Source organism: Drosophila santomea, chromosome 2L (genome assembly GCF_016746245.2).
Source record: "Drosophila santomea strain STO CAGO 1482 chromosome 2L, Prin_Dsan_1.1, whole genome shotgun sequence".
NCBI lineage: Eukaryota > Metazoa > Arthropoda > Insecta > Diptera > Drosophilidae > Drosophila > Drosophila santomea.
The window spans coordinates 6,635,198-6,649,113 of NC_053016.2; the positions used below are offsets into that span (position 1 = coordinate 6,635,198).

At 44.7% G+C, this 13,916-nt stretch overlaps 3 protein-coding genes across 3 annotated transcripts; 2 read left to right on the top strand and 1 right to left on the bottom strand.

Annotated features, from left to right (window-relative positions):
- Positions 1–6,808: 6,808 nt before the first annotated feature.
- LOC120443706 (techylectin-5B) lies at positions 6,809–7,857 on the top strand. Its single transcript, XM_039622945.1, has 3 exons — positions 6,809–6,868; positions 6,983–7,662; positions 7,713–7,857. Exons 1-3 carry the CDS (start codon positions 6,809–6,811, stop codon positions 7,855–7,857), a joined length of 885 nt encoding a protein of 294 aa, XP_039478879.1.
- Positions 7,858–8,441: 584 nt separating this feature from the next.
- On the bottom strand, positions 8,442–10,105 carry LOC120444009 (pickpocket protein 19). The gene is made up of 4 exons (XM_039623490.1): positions 9,927–10,105; positions 9,281–9,869; positions 8,629–9,217; positions 8,442–8,575 (listed from the first exon to the last, which is right to left on the bottom strand). Exons 1-4 carry the CDS (start codon positions 10,103–10,105, stop codon positions 8,442–8,444), a joined length of 1,491 nt encoding a protein of 496 aa, XP_039479424.1.
- A 639-nt stretch (positions 10,106–10,744) lies between these two features.
- LOC120458011 (pickpocket protein 19) lies at positions 10,745–12,933 on the top strand. Its single transcript, XM_039645509.1, has 5 exons — positions 10,745–11,819; positions 11,894–12,026; positions 12,087–12,140; positions 12,204–12,446; positions 12,620–12,933. Exons 1-5 carry the CDS (start codon positions 10,842–10,844, stop codon positions 12,931–12,933), a joined length of 1,722 nt encoding a protein of 573 aa, XP_039501443.1. The 5' UTR covers positions 10,745–10,841.
- The last annotated feature ends 983 nt before the right edge of the window (positions 12,934–13,916 follow it).

Consider the following 13,916-nt stretch of genomic DNA (forward strand, 5'->3'; position numbering starts at 1 on the left):
GCATTTGAGCTCTCTCACACCAAATATTACCCACACTACCCCACTTGCGGGGTTTCTTCCGACGACTGTGCTTGTAGAATTCTTGCAGCTCGGCTCTTTTTGCTTGGTTAGCTTATCAGCGATTTAAATACGTTTTTTCTTTTCGGCATTTGAGCAGGGGTCTTATCTACAAAGTCTACGACAAGACAGAAAAATCTATAAAGTTCAAACGAAGTATACTAAATCATTTTGTAAACCTAATTTCGTACTCGTGTTTTTAACATTAGCGAACATAATTTCTCATCATTATATTATGTGGCTTAAGATGATCATTTCTGATAAATTATATATATATTATATTAGCAAAAATTCCCAAACCCAGCCATTTATTCTCCGGTTATTCCGGCAATTTTCTTATCTTTCACAAGGAACTAGATTGATTCATTAATGCCGTCAATGGATGCAACACAGTTTAATCAATAGAAGCTCATTTTTACAACAGTAACATTGTAATCTTAATATAGCATCCAATTGGTTAAAGAAAGAGCTTCCAACCAAATCAAGTATACAGACGAAATTCGGTGAATTCGGGTTGTGATCCCAATCAAGCCGAGTCTATAGGCCTTTAAAAAATGAGGCGCAAATTGTTCGCAAAAAATTGTTATCTTTTGGGAAGCTGTACCTCAAATTTCACGTATGTACATATTAAAGAGCTTATTATGTGCCTTTTTTTTATGAATCAGCAAATACCGGGTTTTATTTAAATTATAAGGTTGTCCGAAGTAATTATGCAAGTGTAATGTAAGAATTCTAAAAACTGATTCGGTATAGGAATCAACGTTTATGGTTATTTCCATTCCGGTTACAGATTTCGGTTTTAAATTTCTTCACTGCCCAAATGGCAACCACCCTAAAAGTATGCTGCAATTTATGTTTGGCAACAATTATCATTTTTCGGGCCTTTGTCTAAATTGGTGGCAATAAAACTTAATTTATTTTCTATTTTATAGATGTATCAAATTTAAGCTTTGTTGTTTTTTGCTGCTTTTAAAGTGCTTACCTAATTTAATACATTTAAAACATATTTAGTACTTGTATTGCATATATGTTACACCTAATCACTGCATTGAAATCCCTCACTCACTTTGCATTGATTAATTAAAAATAATTAAATTGCAATTAAGCATAAAGAAATGACGGAGCACTCGTTTATAAATCCATTAGCGGGTCAGTAAAAATTTCATAAAATTGATTAATAAATTTAATGCCTGTGTCACACTTAAACAGGTGAAAAACCTTGTTATTAATCGGGCGACCGAATGCAAATTTATTGGAAATGCTTTAAATTTGTTTATGCAGCTAGCGCCAAAGATAATGATATTGAGAGGGGAGGGGAGGGAGATCGGTGGTTGGCAGGCCGTGTGTGTCAAAGAGAAAATCAGGCGAAATTATTTATATTAAAAATTTTACGTTTTCGGCACATACATATATGGCAAACCTACGAAAACGAGAGAGAGTGCGGCCAAAGCGTCATAAAGTATAAAGCGAAATATGCAATTTAAATTATTAATTTATTAACAAGCGCGCCAAACGAAAATTAATCTCTCCATGCCCTGCCACACCCCCTCCCCCCACCACTCCAAAGAGACTCGAAAAGAATGCCAGTCGTTAACGGTTCAATGGCAACGCAGCACTTCCGCTGCTCCAACGGCACAAACATCCCCATACCCATCTCCATCCGCAACCCTTCCAACCCCATCCCTATCCCCATACCCATACCCATCCCCATCCCCTCCAGAGTTCCAGTGGCGGCTTTGACCGCTTCACTGCATCGCCGCAAAAGTCGGAGGACGGACCACAGTGGCGCCTCGATGAATTACAGGTTTCATTTTTCAAGAGTGCCGGCCAGGAAAGCTGTATTTCCATACGCTCGTATCGCTCTTTGCGGAGATAAGAGGCGGAATGGTTTGTAAAAACGCTTTCTTTGATCTTGCAGTTTGTCACTTTTAAAGAGAATTTAATATAATTTCTTTTATTTTATAGTCAATGCTATTTTATCGAACAATGTACTTTTAATTCAGACATTGCTTTCAATGTAAGTAAAGATTGCATAATATTATGCAAAAAGCTCAACTTTTGTGGTGTGAGAAACAGAGTGCAATATTACATTGCTTTTGAAATCATAGAGCCTAGAGCCCAAGAAGAAATCGAAATTGAAATCGAAATTTTCCGACCAAAGTGACACAGATAACTCAGCATCCGAAAGTAAGCAATCATTTATTGAAATTTGTAGCAGTCAAGCGACGATTTCTGTTGCCAAACGCAATAGTCCTGTAAGGACGAGGATCTGCAATTAACCAACACCCACACACACACACAAACGTTGGACTGAACAATTTTCGAACGCAGTGCTGTGGCGATTCATAAACGATGGGCTATCGGCGATTTGTATGTTTTGGTCAGTTGATTAATATGGCAGCTGAAATCAGGACTCCACTGAGTGTATGCGTGTGTGTGTGTGTGCTGGTGTGATGACTAGGATGCGCCTGTGTGCACTGATTGCAGGATATGAGCAAACAACAGTGGCACGCCAGACCGGATGCGTGGCAACCATTTCAATATTTCGGCGCGTGCTCGAGAGCAGCTCAAGTTGCAGCCGCTCTAATTGCCGCCCAAAAAAGGCTGTCCCCGAAAATTTTTTATGCTCGACACTCGCCTTCTGCTCGTTTGCATATTTCCGCGGGGCCCAAATAACGCGCCACAATTTTAATTAGTTTTAACCAGCGCCCAAAATAAAAGAAGCCGACAGCAGCGACCAAAGTCACGCAGCCTGCTGATGATAATGTCTCGCCGCAGCACTTTAAAATTCCGTTGAAGAGCTGGATGTCGAATGTCGGAGGAATCCGAGGAATCGAAGGCAGGGGAGGAGCAGTGCCGCGGGGTCATCTATCTAAGAGCAAATATGTGCGGCAAAAACAACATGAACCAATACTGAACCAATACTCGGCAGCACAAACTCAACGCCCAGGCATAAACATATCCGTGATGGCCGCTCGCTCCATGTTGGCAAACATGTGAAACGGCAACGTCGTCAGCGTTGATTATTGTCAAACAGAGGACGAAGAAAAACGAAGGACAGTTGTCGACAGCATCAACAACAAGATCTTGGTACCCAAAAGCCAAAGGAAACAAGCTACGGGCTAGAAGATACCTCATACGAACTTCAAATGGAATGTATCTATAACTTATTGCTTTCTAAAAAAGCGTAGTATAGAATTGGTTCACTTGAGAAGAGGATGACAATTCTACTGGGTATCATCAATATTGCTATTCTCCTTGTGCTGCAGGTGTGCGCTAGACCCAACTCGACAATATGGCAGCTGCTTTTCTAGATACCAAACCATCGAATGTACCATACGTTCCTGCTGTCCGACGACTTCCAGCCCACCGGATGAACCGCCTAAGCAGAGGCACACGGACACGGACACCCAACGGTCACGGGGCACTTTAACTGGCTCTTAAAGCCAAACGATGTGAAGACCCTGCCTGCACCAACTGCAGATCCCAACTCCCCGGCACATCCACACATCCCCACATCCCCACATCCAAACATCCACCACACATGTGCGAGCTGCCAGGCGGAGGCAGGCCTGGTGAACGAACCTCGGCGCTCCGCCCGATATCTTGAAGCGTTTTATCGCCAAAGCCCCTCTCACTGTGGCTTTTATTTGTCAAACAAAGTATTTTTATTGGCTTTTTAGGAAGCCCTGCTCCAACTGCTCAACTGACAGGGATGGTCGTCCTGTAAGGATGATGCTCCTGGAGCAGTGGGCAGTGGAGGCGAGCGCGTGCTCCCTTGTCTGCTAAATACTCGACACTTGGTATGTGATTGAAATAATGCCGGGCGATAATCCGTGCCTTATTAAACGCTCCCCACATCGGCAGTCACAGTCACTGCTGGATTTGGGTCTGGCAGGTGTCTGGATATGGGCTCACACATGTGCTCAAATGGGTTTGTGGACTTGTGGGCCCAGAACTTAATGTAAATCTATTGCTGCGACACATTGACAGACATTCGATTTTCATCATCTTACCTTTTGCTTATCAACCTATCAAGCATCCTTGGCTCACGTAAATTGTCCACTTCTTTGGCCCTACAAGAGAGTTTGGGGGCATTTTCTTAGGTTTACGATGTACTCGGTTTGTGGCTTCAAATTAAACAAAATTACCTTTGGCCCGAAAAGTGTTTGCAATATGGCCAGAAATTAGTATAATAAGAGATAACGAAACACCCGGTCGAGGAACAAATCGAATGCAAACAACCAAATTGGGTGGCAGGCTGTAGCGATGCGTTAACATAAAAGGCAGATTCGATTAACTCGTGCGCATACCGCGTGGGGCGGAGATTAGGAACAATACTGAAATCCAATCAGTACCCCCAAATGGGGGCGGCTGCGAGCCGACATTGAAAATTAGATAATTTACAGCGCTCGGCGGTTACCCCACCGAGAGCAGGGATCCAATAACTCCTATCCCGCTTTCAGGACCACGAAAACCGTGACACACCGCCAAATTCGCCAAATTCGCCGAACGAAGGGGAGCTCGTGAGTTAGGCGTTTGCACACACAGTGCAAATATTAAAATTTTCATTATGGGGGGAAAAAAGAGAACGCCTCCCCGATTTCATTTTTGATTGCTGTCTACAAAAAGTATATAAAAGCATAAAAAATGCACTCAAAACATCACTCATTATTCAATGGACAGAATACAGGAGAACAGGAGAAGTGGCGCCCCACGCACACACGTGTACTGTACTGTATGGACACAGCGCTTTCGGCGATAAAGTTAATTTGCTGATTACAAAGTAACCTTCTTGCCATAATTTATGGGGCCAGGTGATAGGGTGAGGTGAGTCCTGCTCTGGTTGGACGCTGTCCTGCTGCATATTCGACCCTATGGAGTGTATAGGTACATTTTTCAGTCTGTCAGCTTAAAGCAAGCTAAGTCTATAAGTTACAATTGAAAGCTATTGCAGGTAGTTAGAAAGTTGAAACAGTCGGGAAAAACAGTGTCCCAGAAATCCCATTCAACCAAGAAAGGTTGACATTGCTATTGATGTGCGTAAGAAATTGGTTCTTTCTTCATTTATAATTAAGCACGTTTAAAAAGTAACTCAGTTTAATGCGTATCAAAGGTTCCCTTTAGGACTTCTCATAACAACCCATCTGCAAGGAATAACAATGCACGTAGTGACGAAGCGCACCCTTGTAAAAGTGTAATTGTGCTGCTACCACGATTCAAATCATACTTTTGATGCTACAATTCAGCGCAGCATTTTTCATAGCTTAATAAGTTTTTATGATTGATTTAATAGATGTGTCCAACTCTTGACTCACACATATTAGGTGAAGTCAGCCGCCTCCTCTAGACAAATTCGGCTCCTTTTCAACTGGCTATCTGCAAGGGTACAAGAACAAAGTTCATAAAATGTTTATTTTAAAAGGAATCCAAGAAATGCCATTTCTCTGATACCCGCGCTGTTTGTTCAGTTGATATCCCCGGAGGAAAGTGCCTTCACCTGAACATAACCCCAACCAGCTGGGCTCGGTCTCCTTTACTCCAGTTCAAGATAAAGAAAAAAAAAAAGCTGCTGTGTGGCGCCTACAAGAAGAACAACCACTGGCGCTAAACTGTTAAAAAATGCAGGCACAAATATTTGTTTCTGGGTTTGTTTGGCTGCTTGTTTGCAAAACTAATGAAATTTTTGCCATATTCGCCGGGCGGTGCCTGACCCCAAAGCATAAAAACATAAAATCTGACCGCAAAAAATTAAAAGGAGAGCGCAAAAAATCCAAACGCCACCTTGAAAGTGGGGTAAGGTAAAGAAATCCGAGGCGAAGATGGCCGAGGCCACGGCTGCAAAGGGCCGGGAGTCAGAAGGCAAGTGCCAAAGACAAAGCCAGTGAAACGAAGTCAGAGCGCTCCAGCCAGATTATTATGTCAAGTCACGTTTATGAGCGTAATTTCGACAAGACCCCTTCCAATCTTCCAATCCGGACCCTCTCCGCCAGACGGAGCCGCAATCGCCTCAATCGCCCCCAGCTGCACGGAGCATCGGGCATGTCCACATCGCCATCTCCATTCCCATGCCCATGCCCATGCCCATCCACATTCGCATCCGGAGGACGCTTGTTAAGCGGCGAACGCGACATTGCAGCAGTTAAGACACCGCCCGCCGGCATTCAATAAGCCGTTAAAAACTCACTAGGATGGAAGACCCCACCACACAACCACACAACCACACCACCACACCACCACACCACTACACCACCCACAAACAGATATACTATCTGAAAGTCTGCTCAGCCACTTTAGTGGCATACGAATGTCTGCAAGTCTTATGGCTGTGCTTTAAAAATTATTGCATATTTTCAAATTGGCTTTTATTCCGGAAGTTTCCTCAATCAAAGTGTGATTATCAGCTCGGTGATTAAATGACGGCAATGAAGTCCATGAATCAAACTGGCATTCAGTTTTAGGTTAACGAGCAATTGAAAGGAGAAATACTGAAAAGCTAAGGTCAGACTTTTAATAAACATTCGCATATCAATACATCATAATGCAGAATTATAGATCAGCATCGAAATGATAAGAGAATTGTTACTACCATAAATAACCACACTAAACTGCTAAGTCGTATAATGTGGCCATGTGATATAATTGGTAATATTTATGATAATTATCACAACTAGTGGTGTGATTAGGAGTCAGAATTAGTAGTAAAAATATGGAGTAGCGGCAAAGTTTATTCATTTATTAACGAGCTACGATGCGATCAGTGTGGATATATGTGGCACTTGTGGGTCCCTTTTTTATTTATTCAACAGAGGTAAATCAGTTACTTTCGAGTTCCTGTATCTTAACTACTCAACAGTTAAATTATCCTACAGAGTTTTCAAAATGCTACCGCTATCAAGAGTGAAGCAAACACGTAAATTTGTAGTTCCACTTCCAAAAGTTATATGCAAATAAGCTTCCATTTTGCAGAAATAAACCCGCACTAGAATTGTTTCACAAAATGGTACTAGCCTTGCTCGAAGAACACGAATCTAGTCGCAGTACAGAAAACATCCAAGAGCGTAGTTCAGATTTAAATACCACCGGATTGCTGGGAAGACATCGCTCCCAGTGCCCCACTTATCCATCTGCTCATGGAATTTACACCATTCAGGTGTTGCGACTGGAACCCTTTCAGGTGTCCTGCGATGCCGAGATTGCCGGTTCCGGATGGACTGTGATAGCCCGGCGCACCAGCAACCAGTTGAACTTCTTCCGCAGCTGGGAGGAGTACAAAACTGGCTTCGGGCAGCTCGATGGTGATTTTTTCATTGGCTTGGACAAACTGCACGCCATTACTAAGTCACAGCCCCACGAGTTGTACATTCACCTGGAGGACTTTGAGGGACAGACACGATATGCGCATTACGATGAATTCTTTGTCGAAAGCGAAAACAAGTTCTATGCAATGACCAAACTGGGCGAGTTCACCGGCGACGCAGGGGATTCCATGATGCACAACCGCAACCAGAACTTTTCCACCTTCGATAGGGACAATGATGCGTGGCACAAAAACTGCGCCGAGGAGTATTTCGGTCCTTGGTGGCATGTGAACTGCACATACAGGTAGTGATCTCATATGGTTATTGCAGATGCTAAGCATTTTATTGTTCCAGTAATCTTTTCGGCGTCTATGTGAATGGAGATGATGCCCAGTACTTTCAGTGGAAGGGGATCGTCTGGCACTCTTGGCGCACTGAGCGCTATTCCTACAAAGTGATGCAAATGATGATTCGACCCAAGTGCCATTGTTCAGGATAGAAAAAGGTTACATTTTGTAATTATACTGCATGTTTCCGCTACTTATTGTAATGATTAAACTTTCAAATAGGTCAATTTGATTATTAAATAAATTCTCAGATGCAATGACACCATGGAGCCATCTACCATCTGGTAGCTGAAAAGAACCTTTATAGCAAAAACTTAGAGCAATTCTACATAAAATGTATGCGGCAAGAAATATGCACTTAACTTGTGGTATAAGTAGAATTCAGCATTTCGAAACTACTTTCAAAACATCGTTTCGATTTCGAAGTGCTATGAAATTCGGCCTTACCTAATACAAGTAAAATATACGTAACGTATAAGTAAATTATGCGAACCAAGTAAAATATACGTAACGTATAAGTAAATTATGCGAACCATATGTAAGTAACCGAGATGTAAGTAAAATAAATAACTTCGAAATTTATCTCGAAAAATAATGTAGTCGTCGATGTTCTATGTTATTTTTCCAGTGGTTGTGCAATTTATTGAGGTTTGAGTCTTTGCTGACAGTTGACAAGTGTAATGTAAAATATAAGTAAAATTCTACCTTTAGACGTAAGTAACAAATCAAATCAACTTTATTCATTTCGTTTTTCATTCAATAAACGCTTACAATAAAATTGAGGCACTTTGTACAGCGCAAAGAATACGAACTCGATGAGGCTGATAATCGAGCAGCCCAAACAAAGCTGGCAAATGCCTCCGAATGACACTAAAATGAAATATGAGATGATATATACACATAGATAGATCATAATGGCATACCAATCAAGTCCACCCAGGTGTAAATCAAGTTGGTCTTGTAGACCAGCATGGAGGGCTTCTTGAAGAAGACGTTGAGCCACATGCTCTCGATGGCGCTGGAATTGGATCGCAGCCAGGGTTGCAGGACACTCTTCCGCATGTCGGTCAGCAGGGAGAGGGACTTGCAGTTGTACAGGCACTCGCAGACCAGGCCGGACTTCTCCCGGTGCACATAGGGATGCTCTCCGGGCTGCTCGAAGTTCTGCAGCAAATGGTTGTGGGACGCCAGGCAGGGCAGATCCTTTAGCCGGCAGGCGGGATAATCGGATGGCGGATAGAACAGGTCCACGGAGCAGTTGCAGTAACGCAGCAGGTAGCGTTGCTGGCACTCCGCCTGGCAGTTCTCCATCATATACTTCTGGCCCTCCAGGGTGAAGAAGTGCTCGCTCTCCTCCTCGTAATCCATGACGCAGTGCCGCCAGCTGGAGGGCGTGCTCAGGGTGCTCTCGTCATAGTAGTGGTATACCGCTGTAACGGCTACGTTGGTGCGGATGTGGGGCACCACCTCGATGGGAAAACCGAACCACACCGAAGACTCCACCACTGTTAGCTGGCAAAATAAACCAAATTCTAGACCAGCTCTTATCTTATGGAAAAAGGAACTAATACCTACCCAGAAGCCCCTTAGGCCTGGATTCCCGGGCGCATGATGCGTCTGCCGTTGAAGTAGCCTCAGCAGGAGCCCCGAGTTGATTCCAGTCTGCATGCCACGTCGCCTCTCCAGCTCGTTGAAGGCCAGACAATAGCCGAGGGGCAGGCGGCGGGGTCGAAAGAGTTTGCAGCAGTCTCTGGGTGCTTTCTGCCAGTGGCAATCTTGGAGGATTTCGTCACATCTCCAGGACATCTCAATCACGATTTGCGTGAAGTTCAGGTGATTGAGTTCATCCAAGGACTCGCCAACGAGCGAATCGAACACGTTGAAGTTGTGAAAACTGAGACCATCGTAGGCGGTAAGGATGCGATCGAAGAGTTCCTCTTGCGGCGGCGTGATATTGTATAGCGACTTGATCTCGGGCAGCCGAGACCAGTTCAGACGGTTCTTGTTGCAGATGATGACCACGGGAAAGGCGATGTGGTCGATCGGAGCATGTGCGTTGGCCACGATGGTCTGGAACTGCTTGCTGTGGTATCGCTCCCCCAGCAAATAGCTCACGTGGAACAGCACGGTGCAGGCGCAGATCAGGGCCAGGGCCCACAGGACTCTATCAAAGAAATATACGCTTTTTTCCGAACTCTATGAGTTGCGTTGCCCATCTCACCGCATACGGCGTCGCATCGAGGGTAAGAAGAGCAGATACAGTCCATGGATGTGCGATCTGCATATGTAGCTATCGAGCAGCATAGTCCAAGCATTTTGGTTACCTGATTTCACATTGACTGGCGCCCAAGGAGCTGGGTGCTCAGCTCGCGATTCCTTTCCAGTGGAGCGAACGAACATTTTGATATGAGTCCTTCATGCTGCATCATGGCTCTTATAAACGAGCTCGAAAAGTTTGGGTTATTGTAGTGTATGGAATGCAGCAGGCACTTTGTCGCATAGAATAATCAAAGTCCTCGCTGTTTTGGATGCCAATTAGCTTTTCAATTCAAAAGATTGACCTAATCTTTGAGCGACAGTTAAATAACGATTCTAAAGTAGCTTTACCCATGGAACAAGTTTGCATAGATCCGTTGGAAAGCTTTTCAATTCAAAAGATTGACCTAATCTTTGAGCGTCAGTTAAATAACGATTCTAAAGTAGCTTTACCCATGGAACAAGTTTGCATAGATCCGTTGGAAATGCTCGATAAAGTATCTCAGGGTATTCAAAGGTCGCACCACCATTCTAATGCGTTGAGGTGGATTTTTTATCACTGTTTGCAAATCAATTGCGATTGATTGCATTCAATTGAGTTTATTTCGATGCTGATTAGCACCAACCATGACCATTGGCTGCGAATCAGGTTAGATCTCGTGGGAGTAGGCAATCGATTGACCCGACCTTTGGGTGACAGCCGGGTCACTCAGTTTGTTATTGGGCTAATAAGGGGCCGGCATGTCAACCGCATTTGGTGAGTTGTCAACGCGCTAAACGGCATCTAATTACCACTGCATTTCAGCACGCATTCCCTTCACTTTGGTGGTATAAAACCCAGGCATTCCGCTCAACCAAACTCAGTGAGTCCTGTGCCGACATGACACTGGTTTACTTTCCTCCGTCGAAGCTACAGCAGGAGCAGCGGCCAGCCAGATCCAGTCGCCTGGCCCAACAGTTGGCCCAGTCCGCCTGGCAGCTGGCCCTGCGCTTTGGCAAACGGACCACAATCCACGGCCTGGACAGGCTGCTCAGTGCCAAGGCCAGTCGGTGGGAGCGGTTCGTCTGGCTGTGCACCTTTGTGAGTGCCTTCCTGGGCGCGGTGTACGTGTGCCTCATCCTCTCCGCCCGCTACAATGCCGCCCACTTCCAGACCGTGGTGGATAGCACTCGGTTTCCGGTCTACCGCATACCCTTCCCAGTCATAACGATCTGCAACCGGAATCGTCTCAACTGGCTGCGCCTGGCCGAGGCGAAGTCCAGGTTCCTGGCCAACGGCAGTGACTCCGCACAGATGGAGCTCTTCGAGCTGATTGTGGGCAGCTATGATGACGCGTACTTTGGCCACTTTCAGTCCTTCGAGCGATTGCGCAACCAGCCGACGGAGCTGCTCAACTACGTCAACTTCAGCCAGGTGGTCGACTTCATGACCTGGCGCTGCAACGAGCTGCTCTCGGACTGCGTGTGGCGCCACCACGCCTACAACTGCTGCGAGATCTTCTCGAAGCGGCGCAGCAAGAACGGCCTGTGCTGGGCGTTCAACACGCTGGAGACGGACGAGGGCAGGCGGATGCAGTTGCTCGATCCCATGTGGCCCTGGCGCACTGGATCGGCGGGTCCCATGAGCGCCCTGTCCGTGCGCGTTCTCATCCAGCCCACGAAGCACTGGCCGGGGCGCAGGGAGACGGGTGCCATGAAGGGCATCGATGTCATGGTAACCGAGCCCTTCGTGTGGCACAACAATCCCTACTTTGTGCCCGCGAACACGGAGACGACCCTGGAGATCGAGCCCGTCATCTACTTCTATGACAACGACACCCGGGGAGTTCGCTCCGACCAGCGGGAGTGCGTTTTCGATGTGAGTGGCTATCTGTTTAGGAACCAACAGGTTTATTACTTATCCTGCACTTTGGATGCCTAATGACTCCCAAGGACGAGCACAACAGCAAGGACTTCAAGTCGCTGCAAGGATACGTTTACATGATTGAGAACTGCCAGTCCGAGTGCCAGCAGGAGTACTTGGTGCGCTATTGCAACTGCACAATGGAACTGCTGTTTCCGCCGGGTGAGCTCGCTATCAAACACGTTTCCAAATGATGACCGATTCATTGGTTCCTTTGGCCAGGTCAATATCGGTCGTGTCGGGCGCAGGACTTGCTCTGCCTCGCTGAGCACAATGGTTAGTACTAGTCTATCTTTACTGAGGAAGAACTTCTATAAACTAACTCTTTCTCACCCGCAGACCTGCTCATCTACTCCCACAATCCCGGCGAGAAGGCGTTCGTGCGCAACCAATTCAAGGGCATGTCCTGCAGGTGCTTCCGCAACTGCTACTCCCTCAACTACATCAACGATGTCCGGCCCGCCTTCCTGCCGCCGGATGTATACGAGAACAACTCCTACGTGGACCTGGATGTGCACTACCGCTTCGAGACCATTATGGTCTATCGCACCAGCCTCGTCTTCGGCTGGGTGGACTTAATGGGTCAGTGCAAAAGCTCAAACAGCTTCTATGGCAGCTTTTTGCGTTACTTAACCCGAGTCTTGACCAGTTTCAAAATAAATATGCCCGGCATATTAACACTGATATATGTTTGCTTTAGGAACATAGTTGATATTTTCTTCCTAATTAATAAGTAAACATTGTTTTTCTTGCAGTAAGCTTTGGCGGCATAGCCGGTTTGTTTCTGGGCTGCTCCTTAATAAGTGGCATGGAGTTGGCCTACTTCCTGTGCATCGAGGTGCCGGCCTTTGGCCTGGATGGACTGCGTCGGAGGTGGAGGGCTCGACGGCAGATGGATCTAGACATAACCGTGCCCACACCCACGTTGAACTTCCGACAAACCACGCCCAGTCAGCTGATGGAGAACTACATCATGCAACTGAAGGCTGAAAGGACGCAACAGCAGAGGGCTAACTTTCAAAACTGGCACCGCATAACTTTTGCTCAAAAGCATTTTACTGGCAAGTGAATCATGCGAACGATTAAAATATTATGTTTTTAAGAAATGATTGTCAAGAAGACACTTGCAAGCCGACTTTTCATGACTTTTAACCGAGCTGTGAACTTATTTTATCAAGCTAACTAATAAAGTACAATTAGAAAAGTTTTGACACAAACTTTATTAGGCACTATAAATTCATTGAAAATATTATTATTATTTATTTTGCAATATTTTTTTTGTAGTGTTTTAATGTATGTTTTGACACACCAAAATTACAGAGCGTGTTAACACAAAAGCTCCGAGGGAATGATTTAATCTATGGTTGGCGTGTGCGTGATAAGGTGATGGGCTGGGTTTTAATCGCTGAGGAAATTTTCATCACCTGTGGTCAGTAGCGGACTAGCATCGATTCCAGACACCAGCTATCATGTAATATTTTTATTTTTTAGGAAAATGTTGCATTGAATAAGTTCATTAGCTGATAGATTTATAACTGACATTTTTATAGAGCTTAAATATAAGTGACATTTTTATATAATGCTAAATCATAAAAGGTATCTATTGTTGATTTGTTTCAAATTAAGTTCGTATTTAATAATGCCATACAAGTATTTTAAATTTTATGTATTAAATGTAGATAGTAAAATCTTTAAAAAATGCGATTCAATCATATACAGTGTTATTATTTATTATTATTATTTTTAGTTGATTATTTCGTATGCTCATTTTCAATGTGTTGAATGATAATATATAGTTTTCTATAAGATACAAAGTGGGTGATCCGAATTCCCCGCGCTGTCCAAATCCCTCCCTGAACCCGTCGACGGTAAACCCCACCGCCATCGCAAGTAAAAACTGAATGAGCACAACTAAATGAGCAGAACTAAGTGAACACATGTATGTATATGAACTGGCCCACGTTTCTATAGTTCTCGTATATTCCAATCCGGATACCTCCAGCACAGTTGATAACACCGAGAACAAATACCAGGTCTGTTGACCCACTGACG

What these genes read in the sequence shown, in the direction of transcription:
- LOC120443706 (XM_039622945.1), top strand. Translation starts at nt 6,809, where the DNA reads ATGCGATCAGTGTGGATATATGTGGCACTTGTGGGTCCCTTTTTTATT. An exon ending in TTTTTATTTATTCAACAGAG is followed by an intron (nt 6,869 to 6,982) that starts GTAAATCAGTTA and finishes GTAAATTTGTAG; the next exon opens with TTCCACTTCCAAAAGTTATA. An exon ending in CATGTGAACTGCACATACAG is followed by an intron (nt 7,663 to 7,712) that starts GTAGTGATCTCA and finishes TTATTGTTCCAG; the next exon opens with TAATCTTTTCGGCGTCTATG.
- LOC120444009 (XM_039623490.1), bottom strand. Translation starts at nt 10,105, where the DNA reads ATGTTCGTTCGCTCCACTGGAAAGGAATCGCGAGCTGAGCACCCAGCT. An exon ending in TCGATGCGACGCCGTATGCG is followed by an intron (nt 9,870 to 9,926) that starts GTGAGATGGGCA and finishes TTTCTTTGATAG; the next exon opens with AGTCCTGTGGGCCCTGGCCC. An exon ending in CAGGCCTAAGGGGCTTCTGG is followed by an intron (nt 9,218 to 9,280) that starts GTAGGTATTAGT and finishes TTATTTTGCCAG; the next exon opens with CTAACAGTGGTGGAGTCTTC.
- LOC120458011 (XM_039645509.1), top strand. Translation starts at nt 10,842, where the DNA reads ATGACACTGGTTTACTTTCCTCCGTCGAAGCTACAGCAGGAGCAGCGG. An exon ending in AGCGGGAGTGCGTTTTCGAT is followed by an intron (nt 11,820 to 11,893) that starts GTGAGTGGCTAT and finishes ATGACTCCCAAG; the next exon opens with GACGAGCACAACAGCAAGGA. An exon ending in CGGCTGGGTGGACTTAATGG is followed by an intron (nt 12,447 to 12,619) that starts GTCAGTGCAAAA and finishes TTTTTCTTGCAG; the next exon opens with TAAGCTTTGGCGGCATAGCC.